Genomic DNA, 23,192 nt, shown 5'->3' with positions numbered 1-23,192 from the left:
CTGCTTTGTTTTTAATGTTTTTTCTACAATATTTTGTGAATGGAATACAAAACAGAAAGCAATACCAAATAGCTGAAGCCTAAACAAATATCAAATGTGGCATACACAGTTCGATCAGTTACATAAAAATAGATCAGTCAAACCAGTGAACCAATACAGTACTTGGTCTGTAGAGCCTGACAAGTAACAGACTCAGTCCATTAGCTTTGATTGGATTTTTTATTTATGAATTGACAATTGAAATGATATGCCAATTTCAAAATGGTGCTTGTTACTCACTATTCTATTACATATGCTGAAATGTGTTTTGGAAATGTCAGAGTGTAAATGTCGGAGTGTGCAGGGTAATGCAGCAGCTTATTTGACTCGTTCAGTGGATGAGTCAGGCACACACTGCATTGTTTACTACTCTACCACTCATATGTTGGATAATGCATCTTAATGGACTAAGCATCTCAAAGCCTGAGGAAGTGATTTTTGTTTTACAGACAGACTCACATTTAGAAAAGCTGGGAACACTCACCATGTTAATTTCCACTGCTCCACCTAAAACGTAGAGCTATTAGATATGGCTGAACCATCTGAGTTTGCCAAGCAGGCCCAGAATGAGGATGAGGAGATTTGGGGGGGATGAGCTGGAGCTTCATGATTAGAGTAGCTGTACTGCATGTAGACTGTATGACTGGGATTGCTTCCTGTTGCCCTCTTTTAATCTGCTAAATTATTTTAAATCATGGACTTATTTCACACCTTATGCCTTCATAATTTGAGTGAATCTTTGCTGCTCTTGATTGCCCCCTATTGGTGGGTTGTATATGTTGCCTGCATCTCTGACTGAGAAACCTTCCATTTTGAACTCATTCTAGATAACACTCATTACAGGAGAGAATCAGAAAGACCTGCCAAAACATTGCAGACTCCATCTTGAAAGGTTCCACTTAAAATAAGTAGATCATTTTAACATTCTACAATGACAGACATTTTTTAGTTATCTCCTCTGCATATCTAGAAGAGCTGGAAGCAAATTTAGCCTCCTTCCATCTGACAGGAAGACAATGACATGATGGGCCTCCACAGAGCTAGTCGATGTTAAATGGATTCTTACTTTAAAGCAGAGGGTATAATAGACTAAGGGCATGTAAGATGCTCTGTTTCTCCACTTGAGACAGACCTAAACCAGGAAATGTGGTGAGCTAGGAAGCTCTGGATCTCTGCCCTGTAATTAAAGCTTCTGCCCCAGGATTGAAATGTCTGGACTTGCTCTATGTGATTGGATAACAGCTTGATCCCCTACAGCAGGGCTATATTTTTCTGCGGGCCAGATTTGGCAGAGAGCTCTGACCTGTGGGCCAGACAATTTTCAGACCTATACCAATACTGTCATAGTGGATGTAAAATTGAAGCAAGCACTACAACGTAAATTGTTGACAGGGGGAGGAGGGGCGTAAATTCGTAAGCATAAATTTGAACGTAAATTTTGACATAGTGTCGTAAAATGTTGCAAATAAAATGTTATTTATTTTACGGCGGTTTATAAAATATTTATTATTATTTATGAAGAGATGGGCCACGGGCCAGTACAAATTCATTAAAGGGCCGGTTCTGGCCCGCGGGCCGCCGGTTGAATAGCCCCGCCCTACAGGTTCATCACTAATACAGAACTGCCATTACTACAGTTTCCCACCATCCATCAGTCACAGCACATTAATGTGGCATCATTCTCCATCAAAAACATCACAGTAATGGAGAATTCCTATCCATCAGTTTGACAGGTATCAAGGTAACAAGTTATCAAGGTATCTCTAGCAATGGATATCTCTCAATCTGGCATAAGGACTTTTTATCAGTCCATAATTAAACCTCTTTACTAACAGATTATTTCAAGTTGTCCCCAGCAGTACAGGATAATCCTACGGTTTGACTACTTTGCCAGATCTGTTAAACAGTACAGATATTATTTATTATCTTATAAAATATATTATAATTAATATATTAATATATTCCTATCTGAATAGCTGAGACAGTAAGCTAATAAAATGACTATAAACATTAACTTGACGGGAATGTAAGAGGACCAATAGCATACAGACTTCTGGATGTCAATTCCATAAAAAGCAGCCTGCTGTAACACACATTCAGTGAAACTTATGAGGCTAAAGGATTTGCAAAACATCAAAAACATTACATAAACATAATACATTTTGGGATAAGGTGCATAGCAAGGTTCTCTCTGTACTCAGCTTTGAGTCTTGATGTGAATGTGCAACTGCATTGCAATCAGGTAAGTACGTTACAACAATAGTACTGTCCATTATGTAAGCTATTATCTTTGTGTAATAATAATATATGTATTATTAATACTTTCAGCATTACTGTTAAGTAACATTTTTCATGAACTATTAATTTGATAATTAGCTGAATTAGGATGTTTAGCCCTAAGACTGTAGTTAATAAAACAGCAGCAGGTGATGTAACAGGCAGCCTTACATTTACTATTTACATGTTTACTCAATATTTTACATTTAAATTCAGATAGTACTGGAGTATTACAGATACACATTTTTATGTAATTTATAAAAGTACTTTCCCCACCACTTCCATTTATTACATACTGATAACCTGATTCAGATTTTTGCCTTTAACATAAACTAAAGGATCATACCATCTCAATAAGGCTTCATTGTTATGCTCCATTACATTTTCTTTAGTAGTCATGTGTGTGGGTCCTGCATCATCACACCTCAAACCGCTGAACTTAAGTCTACCATCCATTACATTATTTTTTAGAATACCGATTGCTATTTCATAGCTGTAAACCTCTTGTTTGTGAATAAGAGTTTGGTAGCTTCCAGCCATGTTGCAGAACAGATTCTAGTCGAAGCACTCAGCATGTAATCACACTCCACTAACAAGAACATTCCTCCTCTGACTCACTAATTGCTGTATACAGATCACATGCTTTCAGCTTCACGAAGCGCACACGCTGCAACCCTCAACAAAACATGTACACGCACACACACACACACACACACACACACACACACAAGGGCACACGCATCACCTCAGCAAACAAATGGGCTATTTGGCACATATGATTGAATGCTGACTAAACATGGTTGTTTTCTATTGCGCACACCTGATTATAGTACTGGTTGTTAAGGTGAAGCTGAAATTACTTGTGTTTCTAATCCTTACTCATTAACGGTGTCTCAGAAATCCTGAGTCCATTTCTCCCTGTGCTAAAGTATCCATGGCAACTAGCAGACAGGCAAAGATCAGATCTGCAGACATTCATGAGTTTCTTTTTAAAAGTGATACTGCCACCATGTGGACCTGGACACTACTGTAAGTGAATCAGGGAATTTTATATCAGAGAAAGCGATTCACTCACCAAAACTGATTGTCAGCCAATGATCTTGTTGACGTAAATGCCTTTAAGATGGCAGCCAAACAAAATCAATAAATGGAAGTGAAACACTACCATCTACTGGACAAAAGGATATTTATACCAGCCCAGGCACAAACTGCCAAATACAAATTTAAAGTAACTACATAATAGTCTAATTTATATGTCAGGCAATAATCTACTTTATGTAAAAAATCCATGACTGCTCAGACTCCAACACAGCTGAAACGTAGACACGTGTTTACAAATATGTTAAAGTGCTTGTATAGACAGAAATGTGACATGACTATGAACTACCGGTATTTTTTTTATTTCCACACCATAGAAGGCAAAATGTGGTCCAGCGTACCAGGATGTGGTTGGTAGGAATACACCTCATTACTGGCTTACACTATTATACACCAGGAAATTACCTAATCTCCCATGTCAGTATGCAGACATATAGTTAAAAAACATTCAGGAAACCAGGCAGATTCATGTAAAAAATCTGTTTAGCAGATGTCAGTTGTTTTTTTAAAGTAAAAAAAAAATAAAATACTCCAGATAAGCTCTGGGTAATTCTGCAGACATTTTACTATTTATAATAAGCCCAGAAGAAACAATAAGTTTAATTTGGATCTGTAGTGCCTCTATAGACCATGCTAGGAACACTGCAACAACTAAGTACAATTTTAAAAACACAAGAGGATGTGGAGTAAAACAGTACCACTTGTGCAAATTCTGCTTATGGAAACTTTTCTTTTGTTTCTTTGGTAATAAGTCTCAACTCTAAAGCTCTCAAGAACAATCAAACTAAATCGCATGGGAAGGTACTATCTAAAAGATCACTATTCCTAAAGACATTGTTTTTCCTAGAAAATAGAGAAAACAAGATAAAAAAAAAAGTTACTACATAAATATGTTGGAAGGCATTCTGAAGTAAAATAAGGCCCCTTTTTACACACAAACATAAAATTGATTTTTTTTTCTCTAATGGTAAACATTTATGTGAAATTATAAATGAATGTATGATACACACACACACACACACACAATATTTATATTTATGTGTATACTGTGGTAAAAATAATACTATTAACATGCTATAATCTATCTGGTGAAAATCATATCTGTGATCCTGTGATCACACCAGGTCCTGTCTACACCAGGTCTCTTAACTCTGCTTGGCTGGCTGCTTGCCTGTGTGGTATTTCTGTGCAATCCCATAAGGCACATGCGCAGCAATTGTGCCCAGCTCTTTGGCTCCCTCAACGTGGAACATTTGATCATCAAAGAAAATGTGCGGCCGGATCTTCTGCAGTAGAGGCCCTTTTGGAGCTCCAGCGAGGAAGAGTGCTTCGTCAATCTCCAAGCCCCAGTTTCTTAAGGTCTTAAGGACACGGGCTCCTGAGCTGGCTGCACTGCGTGCTGTCACCAAGTATGTGCGGATGGGGCAGTTCAGACGCTCATTCTGTGAATAAAACTTCTTCTGGAGCTTCCCCAGTGCCTCCAGAAAGCACTTCAGAGGACCCTGTGGAAACAGTCTGCTGGTTAGTTTGTCAGTTTGCTGGGCATTTGTCAGTTTATGTACTCAATGTATGAAACCAGAAAGTAAACAGGAATTTCAGAAAACCTGAGCGAGAGGTTTGTTCTCATTTTGCTGTTCATGGGCAAAGAATGTATCCAGGCCATGCTGCTTCACAATCATCTCCGACTCATCTGAGAAGAGTACAGCATCACCGTCAAATGCCACTCGTAGCTGCGTCTCACTGAGCTCCACCTCCTTGTCTGGGTGAAACATGGTTGCTGCTGCTATGCCTTCAGAGTCAGAACACACACTCTCAAGCAACATCCATACAGCCTATAAACTGTCCAACAGTTCAATGGTTGATTACAGTCGTCTCTTGGGCTCCACTTGCCTGCTTCTATGGCCTCCTGTACTTTGTCTGAATCCTTGGAGAGGTACAGGTTGGTTAAATAGGCCTTCAGATAGCCAATGGGGCTTTTACCCCCAGTCATACAGAACCTTTCAATATTCAGATCTGTTAAGCATAAAAGACAAAAATGAATCCAAACATAGTGTTGAGCAGGTGGACATATCTGACACTCTCATGGAAGCTAAATCATAGTTTTCAGAGAGAAAAAACAGCAGTTAACTTTGAATTAACAACCTGAGGAGGCTCTGATGAGGAGCCATCATATAATCAAGACTTTTAATTACCCAAGTTGTCACAACTACATGCAACATTCGGTGTAGATCTTTATGAATTATTTAGGGAGTTGGACTGTTAAGTTATGATAAAGGATATTGGTAGTTCTAGCTTATTACTAGTCCTTTTGTTAGTTTTTAAGGAAGTAATTGCAAAAATATTTTCCTCTTTTCTTTTTTCCAAATGGCTGCACGCCATTGGGGCAAAATTTATATTTGGTCTTTCTGTAATCATATTCATCAGTATTCATATATGTATTGACCACTTATACTTAAACACAGGATAAGATGGTAAAATATCCTATGCCACTCCCATACTCCTCACAAGGCCCTACCGCCCATCTTCTCTCCAACAACCATAACCGTGCATGTTATTAACCAACCAACCACTATTAGAACACTGCAACATCTACAAACTGATACTGGCTCGGCAAGGATCCAGAAGCACAGCGTACTATGTTCATGGTCCATTGCTTCAACTGCCAAGTACTCAGATCATCACATCAACCTGGACTGACCTTCAAACAAAGCAACAACAACATCCTAAACACACACCAGTTGTTTGAGCAGAACACAACAACAGCTACAATCTGATACTGGCTCGGCAAGGATCCAGAATCACAGCGTACTATGTTCATGGTCACTTGCCTCAACTGCCATGTACTCAGACCACAACACAGCCCTAGACAGACCTTCACGTAAAGTAACAGCGACCTTCAAACAAAGCAACAACGACATCCTAAACACACACCAGTTGTTTGAGCAGAACACAACAACAGCTACAATCTGATACTGGCTCGGCAAGGATCCAGAATCACAGCGTACTATGTTCATGGTCACTTGCCTCAACTGCCAAGTACTCAGACCACAACACAGCCCTAGACAGACCTTCACGCAAAGTAACAGCGACGCCCACAACCACTTACAAGCTCTTCACTGGGGTCATCAGGTGGGCACCTCCCTTCGTTGGTGTTTCATTGATTTGAGCCCACAACACCTCCAGGAGGCTCAACGGTGAGGGCTGGCGTCCCAGCCTCACCCCCCTCAAAGCTTGCTGTTCAACCACCTTTTATGTTACCCATTTCACCTTCCCAACGTCTCACTCATAAGACCGGTCAAGCCACCTTTATGGGACATGCCCCCAAGTAGTCTGTGCCCTCTTAATCCACAGCCATTGGCTAGCTCTTTCAGCTACCACCGACAGCTCCTTCACAGCTGATCTTAGCTTTCTCCCTCTAAGGCAGAACTGTGTTAACAACGATGTCATAGATTTAGCCACAAAGCCCCTAGCACCTACTTCTACTGGTCTTATGTGCGCCTGCCATCCGCGTTCTCGCACATTAGCCACCAAGTCAGCGTATTTTAACTTTTTCCTCTCAAATGCTTCATCAACCGCGTCTTCAAACGGAACCGTTAATTCGATAAAGTAAACAATCCGTTTACTTTCCGAGTACAACACCATATCGGGCCTCAATGAAGTTACTGCTATGCACTCCAGAACCTGTAGTTTTCTCCCTATATCTACTAGAAGTTTCCAATCTCGTTATGCCTCCATGTATATCGCCCCTGTGACAAACTAACATGGCATGCGGACAAAATGTGCTTTAGCGAGCCAACTCCCGTGCACAACTTACATTTAGGATCTTCACCTACCCACTGTGCGAGGTTTTGAGGAGTTGGAAGGACATCATATGTTGCTCCAAGTAGAAACTTGATGCGCCCCGCGTCCATCGCCCAAATTTCCTGCCAGGTGAGCCGCCTATTTTCTACACTCTGCCAACGAAGCCATTGGCCTTGTTTTGCCTGAGACGCTGCTAATGCACGTCGAGCATCTTCTTCCTGTTCCCTTATAAAACTCACTACCATTCGCCTTCTCTCTGGTGACGTGGCCTTATTAAATGTTTTCCATGAGTCACCTGATCCAAAGCCCGCTTTTCCACATTGGACATAGCCTACTATATCGCGCAACACTAACGCGCTTTCGGCCGCTTGCGCCGCTACCCGTGGATTCCACTTCCTCCCTACCTTAGCCACTGATGCTGCTGTTCTTACGACATTATCCTTAGATCCTAATAGAATCACCTCTCGACTCACCCTCGCACATTTAAATTCCTCAACTAAGCTAGTCATAGGTAGTTCTAGTATGCCTTTTCCATATAATGCTACACTACTTAAACAACGTGGCAAACCTAACCATTTCCTTATTGTTTTATTCAAAATCCTTTCCAACCTCTCAACCTCTGTGATAGGTACCTCATAAATTGTCAGTGGCCATCTAATACGAGGAAGCAAGCCAAACTGGATACACCATAATTTTAATTTTCCTGGTAACAGCGACTTCTCTATTCTATTAATTGCCTGCACCAATTCTGTCTTTAAGATCGCCACCTGCTCCTTATCATTTAATGCTGCACTATACCATCTGCCCAAACTTTTAACTGGCTTCTCCTGTACCGATGGTATACACTCCCCTTCCATACAAAAGCTCTCCTGCACCAACTTGCCTTTAACTATTGATATACTTCTAGATTTATTAGGCTTTACCTTCATCCTAGCCCACCTAAGATTTCCCTGTATTTTTTCCAATAACCGCCGCGTGCAAGGTACTGTCGTTGTTAGTGTTGTCATGTCATCCATGTATGCCCTAATTGGAGGTAGCTGTAACCCATCTCGCAGTCTTTCACCGCCTACCACCCACTTTGAGGCCCTAATTATCACCTCCATGGCCATAGTAAATGCCAAAGGCGAAATGGTGCATCCGGCCATTATACCCATTTCCAACCTTTGCCATGCTGTAACAAATTCTCCTGTATTAAAACATAACTGAATATCCTCAAAGTATGCCTTAACCAGCCTAGTAATATTTGCTGGCACCTGAAAATATTCAAACGCCTTCCATATTAGGCTATGCGGCACGGACCCAAAAGCATTAGCTAGGTCTAAAAACACCACATGTAGGGCCCTACCCTCTCTCTTCGCTGCCTGGATCTGACTCCAGATCATACTACTATGTTCCAAACAACCTGCAAAACCAGGAATCCCTGCCTTTTGAACTGAGGTGTCAATTAATTTATTTACTTTTAGGTACTCTACTAATCTCCTTGCTACTACACTAAAGAAGATCTTACCTTCTACATTAAGGAGACTTATTGGTCGAAACTGCTCCATCTCCTTGGAATCCTTTTCTTTTGGAATCAGGATGCCCACTGCTCTCCTCCACTCTTTTGGGATAGTCCCTTTTTTCCACATTATGACCATCATTCTCCACAAAAACTTCAGGACATCAGGTGCATTCTTATACACTTGACCACTATTAGTAATAAGTAAAAGGAAATCACTTTATTAATGTATATTAAACATATGTCAGGCCTAGGACACGTTGATCAGTGTATGCTCAGCAGGCCTGTGGTCTCTCTCTCTCTCTTTCTCCCTCTCTCTCTACTCTTTCTCTCTACTTTTTCTACTTTCTAGTACTACTTCTTGTGAGTTGAGGACAGACAGTCCTGAAAGTCTCGGGCCTGTAGATAAGGGCTTCAGACATCAGAATGGTAGTATATCTGACATGCCTGGTGCCTGGCGAACCAAAGGAACAAGGAGGCCTTGGCCCGAGGACCGTGGCAGGGCAGGGGTGATGAGGTGAGGTATCACCTCATGTAAGCCTCGTGCTTAACATATGCCACGGGAAGTATGATGTAATCAAGTAGCAGAAAATAGTATAAATATAAATAAATATATGGTTTGTGAAGGGGAGGGCAGCTCTCTCTTGCATAGTGTTTGTAACGGAGATCTCTGGATCAATCCATCTTTCTATTTTTCTACATCTTGTCTTTAATAAACTTTGTATTTTTCTTTGATACCATATCCAACTGTTGTTGACTGTTCTTGCTCACCATTAAGGTTAAAATTTCTACGACACCACCTACCCAAGAAATACTGAGATGAGGATAGACGAGCCTTTCCTGATATCCACCTTGGGCCAGCCACTTCCTGCCTAACCAACTGTGGATGAACAATCAACTACCCTGGCCCCTGAATTCTCTTCTGCTATGGCTGCATCTCCACAGTCCTGGACTACTATTACCAATCATCAAGAAGTTCAGGACTGAATAAAAGTTACATAGAGAACACATGCATATAAATTAGGGGTGACCTGCAATAGTCGCTGATTCGATTATAGTCGACTATACCCCCTAGTCGACTATGAACGTCATAGTCGAATGTACCATTCTAACTGCATGGGGGTGCCCAAGGATGCAGCTAAGCATTAGTTGTTACATGAAGTGTCTTTGTTTTCGTTATATATAGCCTTTTGTCAAATAAAATCATCCTAATTTCTGTTAATAAATATTTTTAAATGATGTTTGCGCATTAACAATAGGCATCTTCCTTACTACACATTAATAAATCACACCCTGCAGTTGCACAATCCAAATGAGCGGAGCTGAACACGCTACAGGATCAGCATCTGCCGAGATTATAATGGCTACTAAAAAACTTCAAAAGTATTTTGAAAAAGATAAAGATGAATCAAACAAAGTAAAGTGCAAGTTATTTCATCAACGTCTTTCATTTCGCACGACAACAACCAACATGGCATACCATTTAAAACGCATAAGGCAAAAAAAAAAAAACAGTTCAGCCGTTTGTTGTTTCGGTCGTGTCATCTCGTCTCGTCGCGGTGCGTCTCGGCAAGTAGGCCTATAAACATTTTTTGTTGTTGTTTGCATTTAAACCCTGTTACTTGAACCTTTCCTTATATTTTTTTGCTGTTGTGTGGCAATTTTTTTATATTTTCAGGCAGGCATATTTTATTTAAAATATTTTTGACATTTTGCACAGTTCGATATGCGCAATGCGCACTGACGGTTAATGTTCTCTAACGTTTCATTAAAAAATAAATAAGTAAATAAATAAAAGCTGAATAAAGCCAACCTACCATGTTTATTCATTTATCTGAGTGTTTTAGGTTTTTACTTTGAAGAGGAAAAAAAGTCCTGAATGAGAACGGGATCCCGTTTAGGTGCTCTAAATAAAAAAAATAAAAATAAACCCGATTCGACTATTAGTCGACTAAAGGGTAAAGCTGACGAATCAGATTCGACTATGAAAGTCCTTAGTTGAATACACCCCTAATATAAATACACACAAACACTAACATGAACAACAGGTTTTGTCATTCTTTAGACAGGGAGATAATGCAACAAGAAAAACTGACATAAAGCAAATTAACACCGGGGCTAATATCAAGACTAAACACTGCCAGAAACAGTAACCCTCCACTGTGGACCCAAAGAGCTGTAAGATGATGAAAAAGACTCAAACAAAGACCAGCAATGAAATACAGAACACACAGATTAAATACACAGGAATAAAAATGAGAGCAAACTAGAAACAGATAATAACAAGGGGAGTGGTTATGACAACAGGTGATAACAAGGGGAGTGGTTTACGACAACAGGTGATAACAAGGGGAGTGGTTACAAATTGACCGGCAGGAACAGAAATGACAAGAGCACATGAAAAACCAAAACAAAAACACATAGAATGAGAAAACTTGGAAACAAGAGACATGATTGACAGGGTGTGGACAGGGCTAAACATCACACACTTGTGACGGGCAGGTGTGAGCAACAAAAAGGAAGCGATCACGCCAAGTCTCAGGGAAAAAGGGTGGTTTAATATAAAGTGTGCAAACCTAAAACCCGTGCAATAGATCCAAATTAAGGATATAATGACCAGCGGTCAACTGGTACAAAGACAAGACATATATAGACAGACAAACGACCATCAGGTGGGAACGGATCACGGGCTCCGCCCACCTGAGTGGCGTACACGACGTCACAAAACAACAACAACACAGCCGCTGTGGACAGAGGCGGCCGGTAGGGGGCCGCCTCACCGTGACAGACCCCCCCACCAAGCCGCACTCCCCTCCACTGGGTGTGTGGCACACAGCGGCTGCACAACAACACGAAGGGGCAGGAAGGCAAGGACAGGCAGGGACACACCTCCTGCAGTCCACGAGCTGAAACACAAAACACATAACATTAGTCAGCTCACCTCCCTGGGCGGGACCCTGGACCGACTGGGCCGTCAACAAGACAAAACCACGCCCCGGTCGGTCACAGGGCCCTCACGCACTAACCGGCCTTAAGCTGCATAGCCCCACAGGTGCGAGGACGGCGGGCCTCGGCTCCTTGTCCGTCCGGGGTGTATGTGTGTGCAGGTTACCTCCCTGGGGCGTGGCTACGTCACCTCCAGGACCCCGTGGAAGGGTCTCCGTCCTGTGCAGGAGCTCTTCAGACCGGAGCCCCATGGTCCCCAAACATCCGGGGGCCCCAGCCCTCTAGGGAGGGGCTCTTTCCGACCGGGCTCCGGTCACCCCACAACATAAGGGGGCTCCTGCCAGCTGGAGACCCCCACAAGGTCCAGGAATGCCACGATTCAACGCCAGGGAGAAGCACCTGCACATAAAACACAAATGCACACACACACCCACACACACCAACACAGAACACAAACGCGCACTACCCTGATCCCCCCTCCAGGGGGGAGGGGTCTCCATCCTAACTCAGGAGAACCCCCCACTTACCTGGTCAGGGCCTCCCTCGGGAGCGACGCCCTCCGTGCCACACCCCATGGCACGGGACCACAGCCGGTCCCCCCCCAAACACACATTCAGGGGGAGGAGCATGCGTGGAATTACACGCAAACATTAGACAACACGTTAGGACACAACACACACGCAAAGACTAGACAAGCAAACAAAAAACGGCGTACACACAAACAGACGGGACCCACAAACGCGCGCTCTACATAAACAGACACAGTGACGCGCCGCTCACGTTCGCAGTCGCTCCCCACATGAAACACAAAACAACACGGGGAGCGAGGCGACGGTGAGGAGCGGCACCAGCGTCACACACAAAACATGTAACATAACACAACGAGCGCGCATACCGATCGACACGTCCGTTCACGCATACAAACATTCACAACAACACGAAGAGTTATCGCCAGGAAGACATTCCTGGTCTTCGCCGTGCCACGGACACAACTCGAAAACACGGCGGAACTCTTCACACACACTGACAACAGACCCGAAGAGCTTTCTCAGGGCAGACTGCCCTGGTCCTCGCCGTGCTACACACACACACAAAACACAAAAGCACGGCGGAGCTCTTCAAACAAAACACTACGCAGACAAACACTTACCACGAGACATGACCACGAACGAAGGAGAAAGAAAAAGAGACTCGGCGGCTTCCGAAGGGTGGCTGGTCATTCTGTGACGGGCAGGTGTGAGCAACAAAAAGGAAGCGATCACGCCAAGTCTCAGGGAAAAAGGGTGGTTTAATATAAAGTGTGCAAACCTAAAACCCGTGCAATAGATCCAAATTAAGGATATAATGACCAGCGGTCAACTGGTACAAAGACAAGACATATATAGACAGACAAACGACCATCAGGTGGGAACGGATCACGGGCTCCGCCCACCTGAGTGGCGTACACGACGTCACAAAACAACAACAACACAGCCGCTGTGGACAGAGGCGGCCGGTAGGGGGCCGCCTCACCGTGACAACACTACACTTCATTTCTAGAATAAAAATATCTTAAATCCTTTGTATTAATGTCATTCAAATTATTTACCAAAACATTTTATGACTGAACTGAAAGAATCCAAATCGCAAAAAAGCACTTGCTCAATCTACTCACAGACCAATCCAACTTGGAAAGACTAAATAAAAGGAATCCTGGGCTCATTTTACTTGTAATAGAGAGATAATTATTTTTTTCTATATTCTATCTGTGAAAATTGTACAATCATGTTTTAAAAATAACATATTGAGTAATGAGAGGCCACAAGGAAATTATTTGTCATCAACACTAACTTAAGCATTATAAGAATGTGACTAATTTTTTCATTTATTAAATGGCAAGAATGGCTTTTGATTATTTTGCTATGTGTTCTGTTAAACGCTAATGACTAACATTTTCTGGGCTTCTACAAAGTAGGGTTTGTGCACCACATGCCAGAAATTTAAGAGGCTGTTATCTACTGTCGTGCTTCGTAAAACAATTCCACAAGTCACAAACACAAAATCAGGGGGGTATTACAGAAAGCGGGTTAAGTGATGAAACCGGGTAAGTAAACTCAGAGTTAACGAAAACTCAGGGTTTTCCGTTCCAGAAACGGAGCTTAGAGAGAACCTGAGTCAGTTATTATAGCAACTTATGCTCTGAAGCTAACCTGCTTGCTGGCAGGTTAACTTGAACCTAAAACCAAGTTACAAACACGTCATCATGATGTGTACTTTCCTCGAGGATCTTGTGGATATTTAAGCTCAGTTTATTCGCCAAGCTCTTCATCGGGAGCGCCTTATAAAACCCCGAATAGACATAGGCCTAATATCATTTTCGGATTGTTTTTTTTTTTATGAACATTACCATTTTTCAGCACAATCCATTACATTAGTAACATTATTAAGCTTCACATTTCAAATATTACACATTGCGGATTCTCTCCAGATTTTTATACATCGCTCTTTGTTTTTTTGCTAGTGGAAGTTTTCATAGTGTAGGAGCTGCGGAAAATGGAAAATGTCAGCAAAGCTACTGTATGTAGGTCTATCTGAAAAGTATGTCTGGCATTAAAATTACTAGTGCCCAGTTTTGTGGTGTTTCCTGGGCATACGCCTGTTATGGACATCAAAGAGGAATTCCACATCATAGGTTTGTCTTAATTAACACGGACAATAAAGAAATTAAGCAAAGGAGAAGCAAAAGGCTATATAACAAACTTGATTTTATTTTTTAAGTATTTCCTAGAGTAATTGGCTGCATTGATGGAACACACATATGCTACCTATTCCAGCACCATTAGAACATGAAGGCGATTACATAAACAGAAAATCCATCCATAGCATTAATGTACAGGTAGGCTACTAACCTTTATAACCCTTAATGAATAATGTACTTATGTTTAATGGTATCAAAAATAACGTAGCTATTGTAACTGACTGTTCTCCCCATCAAGATCATATGTGATGCTTCCCACCTCATCACAAATGTTGAAGCCAGATGGCCAGGATCCGTGTATGATTCCACACTGTACAACAAATCTGAATAGAGTAGGCCTGTGGTAGTTTTGCTAGTTCTTCACATGCAGTGTAATAGTTAAATCATTGCAAACCCTAGTGTGATTATAGGACACTATGACAGCCTCTTTCATGGAGACAGAGGGTATCCCTACCTGTCCTATAGGCCTACCTTATGACTCCCTATTCAGATCCTGCACCTGGACCACAGTCCCGCTACAATCAGGCCCACAGCAAAACCAGGGCAAGAACTGAAATGACTCTAGGAATCCTCGAGGTCAGGTTCCAGTGCCTGAAGGAGGTCAGAGTTACCCCCGAGAGGGTGTGCCACATAATAAAGGCATGTGTGGTATTACACAACATTGCAACCATCCAGGAAGAGCGACAGCCTACCATCTCTGACATGCCCACAGATGAGGAACCTTACATGCATGTGGATGACAACAGAGATGGTGGAGTTGTCAGAGACTCCATCTGCAATCACTGCTTTCCACATTAAATCATGCACCACCACCCACCCCACCATCCACCCTGTAACCTTTTAATATACATTACAGTCAAACTCACTTTATGTTTCATTATTTCCTGTAAATAAATATATTTTTGAATATATTTTAAGAATAAGATATAGTTATGTACAGCCATACCACTTTGTACTATATTCTTATACTTAATTTTTATCTAATGCCATGTGCGTTTCACACCACTCGGATTAGACCTGGAATTAGTAAGTGTTCAATTTAAACATGTTTTAAAAACTCAGTACAGTATTAAATTAAAAAAATATATAATAATATAATCGCGCCCGTCTGCTAAATATAAATATATCATTTTCACTCACGCATTAACTCCGTTTGCTTTTTTTTTTTTACATGCTTAATTTACGGATTTACGCTTAATATCAAAATATTCTGCATACGCAGTCATTCTTCAAGCTAGTCATACTTCAAGCTACAGTAGTGTTACATACGATGCTCAGCTGATTTTAACTTCATGATCAATCATATTTATCTGCGTTCCATTAAGAATGCCTTTTATAGTTACGCGTGAACGCGCTTCTGTCTGGGTCAACCTACTCAGAGTTGAGCGACTCTGATTACTTTAACTCCGATCAGCCGTTTAGGGACCGAAAACTCTGAGTATGTCGATCGGGGTAAGACAACTCAGAGTTCAGGGTTAAGTTTAGAGTTTGTTAAACACGCTTTCTGGAATACACCTCAGATTATTCACCCTTTATTATTATTGACCGTTATGTAACAAAAGGGGAAACATACCGTAGTGATTGATGCTGTTGATAAGCCGAACCCCTACCTGGGCGTGGTTATTAGTCATGAGCACAACATCAAATAGCTCTTCGCTGTCTGGATACAGCTTTCTCAGACGGTTGTTCACGGTCATAAGTGCCTTTTGTGTTAAAAAAACAGAATATAACGATAATGTTTACACCACAAATGACGGGGTTCATAGTTTGTACAAACGCACAGACACCACTTCCTAGGACGCATACGCCTTGCTGTTATCACCTTAACAAAAGGAAACGCTGCGCCTGGCTTTAGAGGTTCGTTTTCATGTTCCTGTTGGTAGACGACGTACTTCTCAAGCCCATCTTTCTCCCAGATCTTCCTCTCCTCGACCATGTTAAATAAGGTTCTCGACGAAACTGCCACTGTTACAGCATTGCTGGGTTTGGGCTGTTCCAGAAATATGTCGAGTTAAATAAGCAAATGTTCCAAAATAATTCGATATACAGCGCTGTACCGCGGTCAAGCTATCCGCGCTTTTGCGATTCATCCGTGCTTTAAATTTGATTGCGCCTATATGCTTGATTTTACGGTATTTCGCTGCTCACCGCATACTAAGGCTGTCTAAGCGCCGAGAAACTCTTTGCTATTATTTAAAGAGCTTTCTCTACATTCATAAATACTTTACTTGATTTAACTAATTTACTTGCAACATTAAACACAATTAGTAATGTATTTTAATTGCTTAATAAACAACAACAACAAAATAGTTTTAATGTTTGTATTTAGTCTATTGTAGGGCTCGACTACCAGCAATAATGGAGTATTGCAATGCTGCAAATGTTCAGGGCAGGGGGTTACTCCATGACTATACATGTTTTTAAAAAATCTAGTCCTTGTATTTGTAATGATGTTTAAATGTTTGTTTAATTCTGAGACTGTGGTTTCCTATTTGTCTGAATTTTCCCATAATGCCAAAAAAATCCTACTACCACCCAAGAGTGGGTAGCCTTTGTTTATCCCCGGTACAAATATAGACAGATTCTGCTGTACCATTTTTCAAAAATCCACATTGAAGTCTTAAATGTTGTTAGGGCTTGGAGATAAACTTAAATGACATGATTTAAAGCACTCATGTCAAATAGGCTCAATTTCTCAGAAATATCCCATAATGCCAAAACAATTCCACTGCTGCATAAGAGTATACACCCTTAACTATCACCACAGTAAGTATGAACAGGTTTCACTGTACCATTTCTTCATAAATCCATTTTAGGTTCATAATGCATTTAGGCCAATTAAAGCACTCATGTTACATAGGCTGAATTAGGACATCAATTTCTCAGAAATCTCCCATAATGCCAACACAATTCCACTGCTGCATAAGAGTATACACCCTTACATATCATCATAGTACGTTTGGACAGATTTCACTGTACCATTACCTCATAAAACCATTTTAGGTTCGTACTGCATTTAGGCGAATTAAAGCACTCAATTTCAAATAGGCTGAATTAGGACATCAATTTCTAAGACATTTTCCATAATGCCAACACAATTCCACTGCTGCATGAGAGCATGAACCTTTATCTATCATCACAGTAATTTTGAACAGGTTTCACTGTACCATTTCTTCATAAATCCATTTTATCTTCATACCACATTTAGGCGAATTAAAGCACTCATGTCAAATAGGCTGAATTAGGACATCAATTTCTCAGAAATCTTCCATAATGCCAAAACAATTCCACTGCTGCATGATAGTATGAATCTTTAACTATCATCACAGTAAGTTTGGACAGATTTCACTGTACCATTACCTCATAAATCCATTTTAGGTTCATTCTGCATTTAGGCGAATTAAAGCACTCATGTCAGATAGGCTGAATTAGGAAATCAGTTTCTCAAAAATCTCCCATAATGCCAAAACAATTCCACTGGGGTGGAATGGTCAGGGGTAATTTCTTGACTTCTTGTAATTTTAACTTTTTCTTCTTCTTCTTATTCTTCTTCTTTCGGCCATTCCTGTTTAGGGGTCGCCACAGCAGGTCAAACTCCTCCATCTGGCCCTGTCCTGAGTGTACTCCACTGACACACCAGCCACTCTCATATCCTCTACCACTGCATCCATAAACCTCCTCTTAGTTCTACCTCTCCTCCTCTTGCCTGGAAGTTCCATCCTCAAGACCCTCCTACCAATATACCTCTCCTCCCTCCTCTGTACATGTCCAAACCATCTCAATCTCGCTTCTCTAACATTATCTTCAAAACATGCTACATGTGCTGATCCTCTAATAAAATCATTTCTGATCCTATCCTTCCTCGTCACTCCAAATCAGAATCTCAACATCTTCATCTCAGACACCTCCATCTCCCTCACCTGTCTCTTTGTCAGTGCCACTGTCTCCAGTCCATACAACATAGGAGGTCTCACTACTGTCCTATAGATCTTTCCTTTCATTCTAACCGACACCCTTCTATCACAGATCACCCCAGACACTCTACGCTACCCTGCCTGCACTCTCTTCTTTACCTCTCTTTCACTTCCTCCATTACTCTGTACCCTCGACCCTAAGTAGGTAAACTCGTCAAACTTCACCAAATCAACTCCTTGTAACTGGACCTGTCCACCGTCTGTCCTCTCATTCACAAACATGTACTCTGTTGTACTCCTGCTCACTTTCATTCCCCTGCTCTCCAAAGCATATCTCCATCTTTCCAAGCTCACCTCCACCTGCTCCCTACTCTCACTACAGATCACAATGTCATTAGCAAACATCATAGTCCAAGGGGACTCCTGCCTAACCTCGTCAGTCAGTCTGTCCATGACAATTGCGAACAGGAAGGGACTCAGGGCTAATCCCTGATGTCATTCCTACCGCTCACTGCTGTCACACTGTTCTCATACATATCCTGCACCACCCTCACATACTTTTCTGCTACTCCTGACTTCCTCATACAATAACACAGCTCCTGTCTCGGTACTCTATCATAAGCTTTCTCTAAGTCAACAAACACACAATGTAACTCCTTCTGTCCTTCCCTATACTTCTCCATTAACACTCTCAAAGCAAACATAGCATCTGTGGTGCACTTAGCTGGCATGAAACCATACTGCTGCTCACAGATCTCTACCTCTCCTCTAAGCCTAGCTTCCAATACTCTTTCCCACTGTTGACTGATCAACTTTATTCCCCTGCAATTACTAGAGCTCTGAACGTCGCCCTTATTCTTGAAAATCGGCACCATTATGCTTCGTCTCCACTCCTCAGGCATCTTCTGACCTTCCAAGATTCTGTTAAATAACCCAGTCAAAAACTCCACTGCTGTCTCTCCCAAACATTTCCATGCCTCCACTGGAATATCATCCGGTCCAACTGCCTTTATTCTCCGAATTGCAGCCCTAACTTCCTCCTTGCTCACCTGAGGCACTTCCTGATTCACAACCTCTACCTCTTCTAACCTTCTTTCCCTTTCATTCTCTTGATTCATCAGTTCCCCAAAATACTCCTTCCACTTTCCCAAGACAATCTCCTCACCAGACAACACATTACCACCTTTATCCTTTATCATACTAACCTGCTGCACATCCTGCCATCACGGTTGAAATGTGCTGAAAATCCCAATTCTTTTTAGCCAACCGCTTTCCTCTCAAACTTTCCTGAACTTCCTCATTCCACCACCACGACTCCTTGTCTATCTTCCTCTGTCCTGAGGTCACACCAAGTACCTTCCTAGCCACATCCCTTACTGCATTTGAAGTCTCATCCCAGGTATCCAGAACAACACCACCAATACCCCAGTACCTGCCTCACCTCATCCCTGAATTTTACACCACAGTCCTCATCCTTTAACTTCCACCACCTGATCTTAGGTTCCGCTCTCACTCTCTTCCTCTTCTTCACCTCCAAAACTATCCTACATTCCACCATCCTATGCTGTTTAGCTACACTCTCCCCTGGTAACACCTTGCAATCACTAACTTCTTTCAGGTTTTGTCTCCTACAGAGGATATAGTCGACCTGTGTGCATCTTCCCCCACTCCTATACGTTACCCTGTGCTCTTCCTTTTTCTTAAAGTAAGTGTTAACTACAGCCATCTTTATCCTTTTAGCAAAATCTACCACCATCTGTCCTTCCGTATTCCTTTCATTAACACCATATCTACCCAACACCTCCTCATCACCACTGTTCCCTCCACCAACATGTCCATTTAAATCTGCTCCAATAACCACTCTCTCTTCTTTAGGAACCTGCAAAACAACTTCATCTAATTCTCTGCAGAATTCTTCTTTCTCCTCCAAATCACAACCTACCTGAGGAGCATAAGCACTGATGACATTCATCATCACCCCATCAATCGCTAACTTTACACAGATCACCCTGTCACTTACTCTCTTTACCTCCACTACACTCTTACTAAACTCATCCTTCAGGATTACCCCTACTCCATTTCTCTTCCTGTCTACACCATGATAGAAGAGTTTGAAGCCACCATCAATGCTCCTGGCCTTGCTCCCCTTCCACTTGGTCTCCTGTACACACAGTATATCTATCTTCCTCCTGTCCATCGCATCAGCTAGCTCTCTCCCTTTACCTGTCATAGAGTCCACATTCAACGTACCAACTCTAACCTCCACCTTCCTGCTCTGCCTCCTCTCCTTCATCTTCAGAACCCTCTTACCCCCTCTCCTCCTCCTCCTTGTCCCAACAGTAGTCCAATTTCCACTAATGCCCTGTTGGACAACAGCACCAGTGGCGGTCGTTGTTAACCCAGGCCTCGACCGATCCGGTATGGAATATCTATTTTTGATCCGCATCATTTGATTTGCCACAGTTTTTACACCGGAAGCCCTTCCTGACGCAACCCTCCCTATTTATCCGGGCTTGGGACCAGCACTAAAATACACTGGTGTGTGCACCCTAGTGGCTAGGTTATTGGCTATTTAGTTAGTGGCTATTTGACATGAGTGCTTTAATTCACCTAAATGCATTATGAACCTAAAATGAATTTATGAGAAAATGGTACAGTGAAACCTGTTCATCCTTACTGTGATGATAGTTAAGGGTTCATACTCTCATCCAGCACTGGAATTGTGTTGGCATTATGGGAAATGTCTGAGAAATTGATGTCCTAATTCAGCCTATTTGACATGAGTGCTTTAATTGGCCTAAATGCATTATGAACCTAAAATGGATTTATAAAGAAATGGTACAGTGAAACCTGTTCAAAATTACTGTGATGATAGTTAAGGGTTCATACTCTCATCCAGCAGTGGAATTGTTTTGGAATTATGGGAAATTTCTGAGAAATTGATGTCCTAATTCAGCCTATGTGACATGAGTGTTTTAATTCACCTAAATGCTTTGTGAATTGTGTTGGCATTATGGGAAAATTCAGACAAATAGGAAACCACAGTCTCAGAATTAAACAAACATTTAAACATCATTACAAATACAAGGACTAGATTTTTAAAAAACATGTATAGTCATGGAGTAACCCCCTGCCCTGAACATTTGCAGCATTGCAATACTCCATTATTGCTGGTAGTCGAGCCCTACAATAGACTAAATACAAACATTAAAACTATTTTGTTGTTGTTGTTTATTAAGCAATTAAAATACATTACTAATTGTGTTTAATGTTGCAAGTAAATTAGTTAAATCAAGTAAAGTATTTATGAATGTAGAGAAAGCTCTTTAAATAATAGCAAAGAGTTTCTCGGCGCTTAGACAGCCTTAGTATGCGGTGAGCAGCGAAATACCGTAAAATCAAGCATATAGGCGCAATAAAATTTAAAGCACGGATGAATCGCAAAAGCGCGGATAGCTTGACCACAGCTTCCAACCGGGTGTGCCTACTTACGGGTCTTGGTTTTTTAGTTTTCAAGCTGTCAAAGAAAGCTTTTGCGGCTGCCCAGTCCTTTTCTTCCCCGGTGTCACCACTTGATGTTGTTTCATTAGGGTTGATATCACTCATTTCTATAGTTTACCCGATGAAACTGGTCGCAGTTAAAATCTTTACTTCCCTGTTGAAAGGCGGAATGTACGGCAATACAACAATAGGGAAGTCAAAGTCATTGAGCAATGGGATTGGTCGTCTTCTGAACGTTTGATAAACGTTGGGCGTGCCATTTCGACATAACGGATGTCCGTTTGGAATGGATTAGTAATTCATGTTTATATATTAATTCCTGTCTTTTTCTATCAAATAGTCAAAGCAATGTTCAGGTAAGATGGAAAATGTATTTGGGGATTCCTTTTTGTGTTAATAAGGGATTACATGTTCCCATTCTGAGTTGAAGGCTGTCATCTAAATGACTTGTCTCTGTGTGTGTGTCTCTTGTGTGTGTTCTGACTGCACAGATAAATGCATAGATTGCACAGATAGGGTAAATGCAGAGGACAAATTTCGATTGTGGTGAAAAATCACAATTGACAAATATGGCACATTTCACATTTGTGAAACTACTGATTGATACTGTCCTATGTAGTTATTTACTCTGGATACAAAAAGTCACTCTAGGGGCTATCATGGCTTCAAGTACAAAATCCCTCAGTGTTATGTCCACATGTTTGCCCTGCTATTTCCTATGTAATTAACACAAATTTCTCCCCAGATAAAAAAAATATATATACAACATACAATAATAACAATAATAAGGAACATACACAGAACAAATGAATAATAATAACAAAAAGGCGTCATGTTATAGGACGATTTGTTCTAGTCTGAAACATGTTACCCGACAAGGTCTGACGTGTCTACGTCACGGTAGGCCAGGCTCAGGGCTCAGTGGAGAGGCCCATGCGTGTCCAAATGCTCCTGACCCGGCGCCTCTGTCAAATTTTAGAACCCGTTGTGGCCCACCCCTGCACAAGATCGCCTTCATGACTCAGACTTGGGATTTGCAGGATTTGGCCATAATAAATCTCACTTCTCTTAGCGAATGTGCCCATCTCATTCAAGCTTCATGCGTGTAGTACAAAGTAATTTCTAAAAAGTATGCTCTGCTGGTTTGGCTGTGAAGGTTAGTACTGTATACTATTTTGGACATAATGTATAAGTTGCAGATACTGATAAAATGAGACTGAGGCAGATAAAATTTGGTTCTAAGCTGAGCAAAAGATGCAAATCTATTGTCTATATCACAGGTCACTAATAAGCGGATGTCACGTATGACCTCGCCCCCTCCCTTAGCTGTCACTCCGGGTTCCCTCTTGTCTGTGCTCCTTGCTTGTTTATCCCGCCCTGC

At 41.6% G+C, this 23,192-nt stretch overlaps 1 protein-coding gene across 2 annotated transcripts; it reads right to left on the bottom strand.

Annotated features, from left to right (window-relative positions):
- Positions 1 to 3,700: 3,700 nt before the first annotated feature.
- On the bottom strand, positions 3,701 to 22,014 carry nt5c1bb (5'-nucleotidase, cytosolic IB b). Of its 2 annotated transcripts, none has more exons than XM_077018142.1 (6): positions 21,803 to 22,014; positions 16,219 to 16,386; positions 15,970 to 16,099; positions 5,305 to 5,427; positions 5,019 to 5,104; positions 3,701 to 4,916 (listed from the first exon to the last, which is right to left on the bottom strand). In XM_077018142.1, the coding sequence occupies exons 1-6, from the start codon at positions 21,914 to 21,916 to the stop codon at positions 4,560 to 4,562; spliced, it is 978 nt and encodes a 325-aa protein (XP_076874257.1). In that variant the 5' UTR covers positions 21,917 to 22,014; the 3' UTR covers positions 3,701 to 4,559. The 2 variants fall into 2 exon arrangements, with proteins under 2 accessions (XP_076874257.1, XP_076874255.1); XM_077018140.1 differs by having other exon boundaries at positions 5,019 to 5,203; positions 21,803 to 22,011.
- Between the last annotated feature and the right edge of the window lie 1,178 nt (positions 22,015 to 23,192).

This window comes from Brachyhypopomus gauderio, chromosome 9, assembly GCF_052324685.1.
Source record: "Brachyhypopomus gauderio isolate BG-103 chromosome 9, BGAUD_0.2, whole genome shotgun sequence".
Taxonomy (NCBI): Eukaryota; Metazoa; Chordata; class Actinopteri; order Gymnotiformes; family Hypopomidae; genus Brachyhypopomus; species Brachyhypopomus gauderio.
Note: the sequence above shows the minus strand (reverse complement) of the source record. Positions and strands in the feature narration are given on the sequence as shown.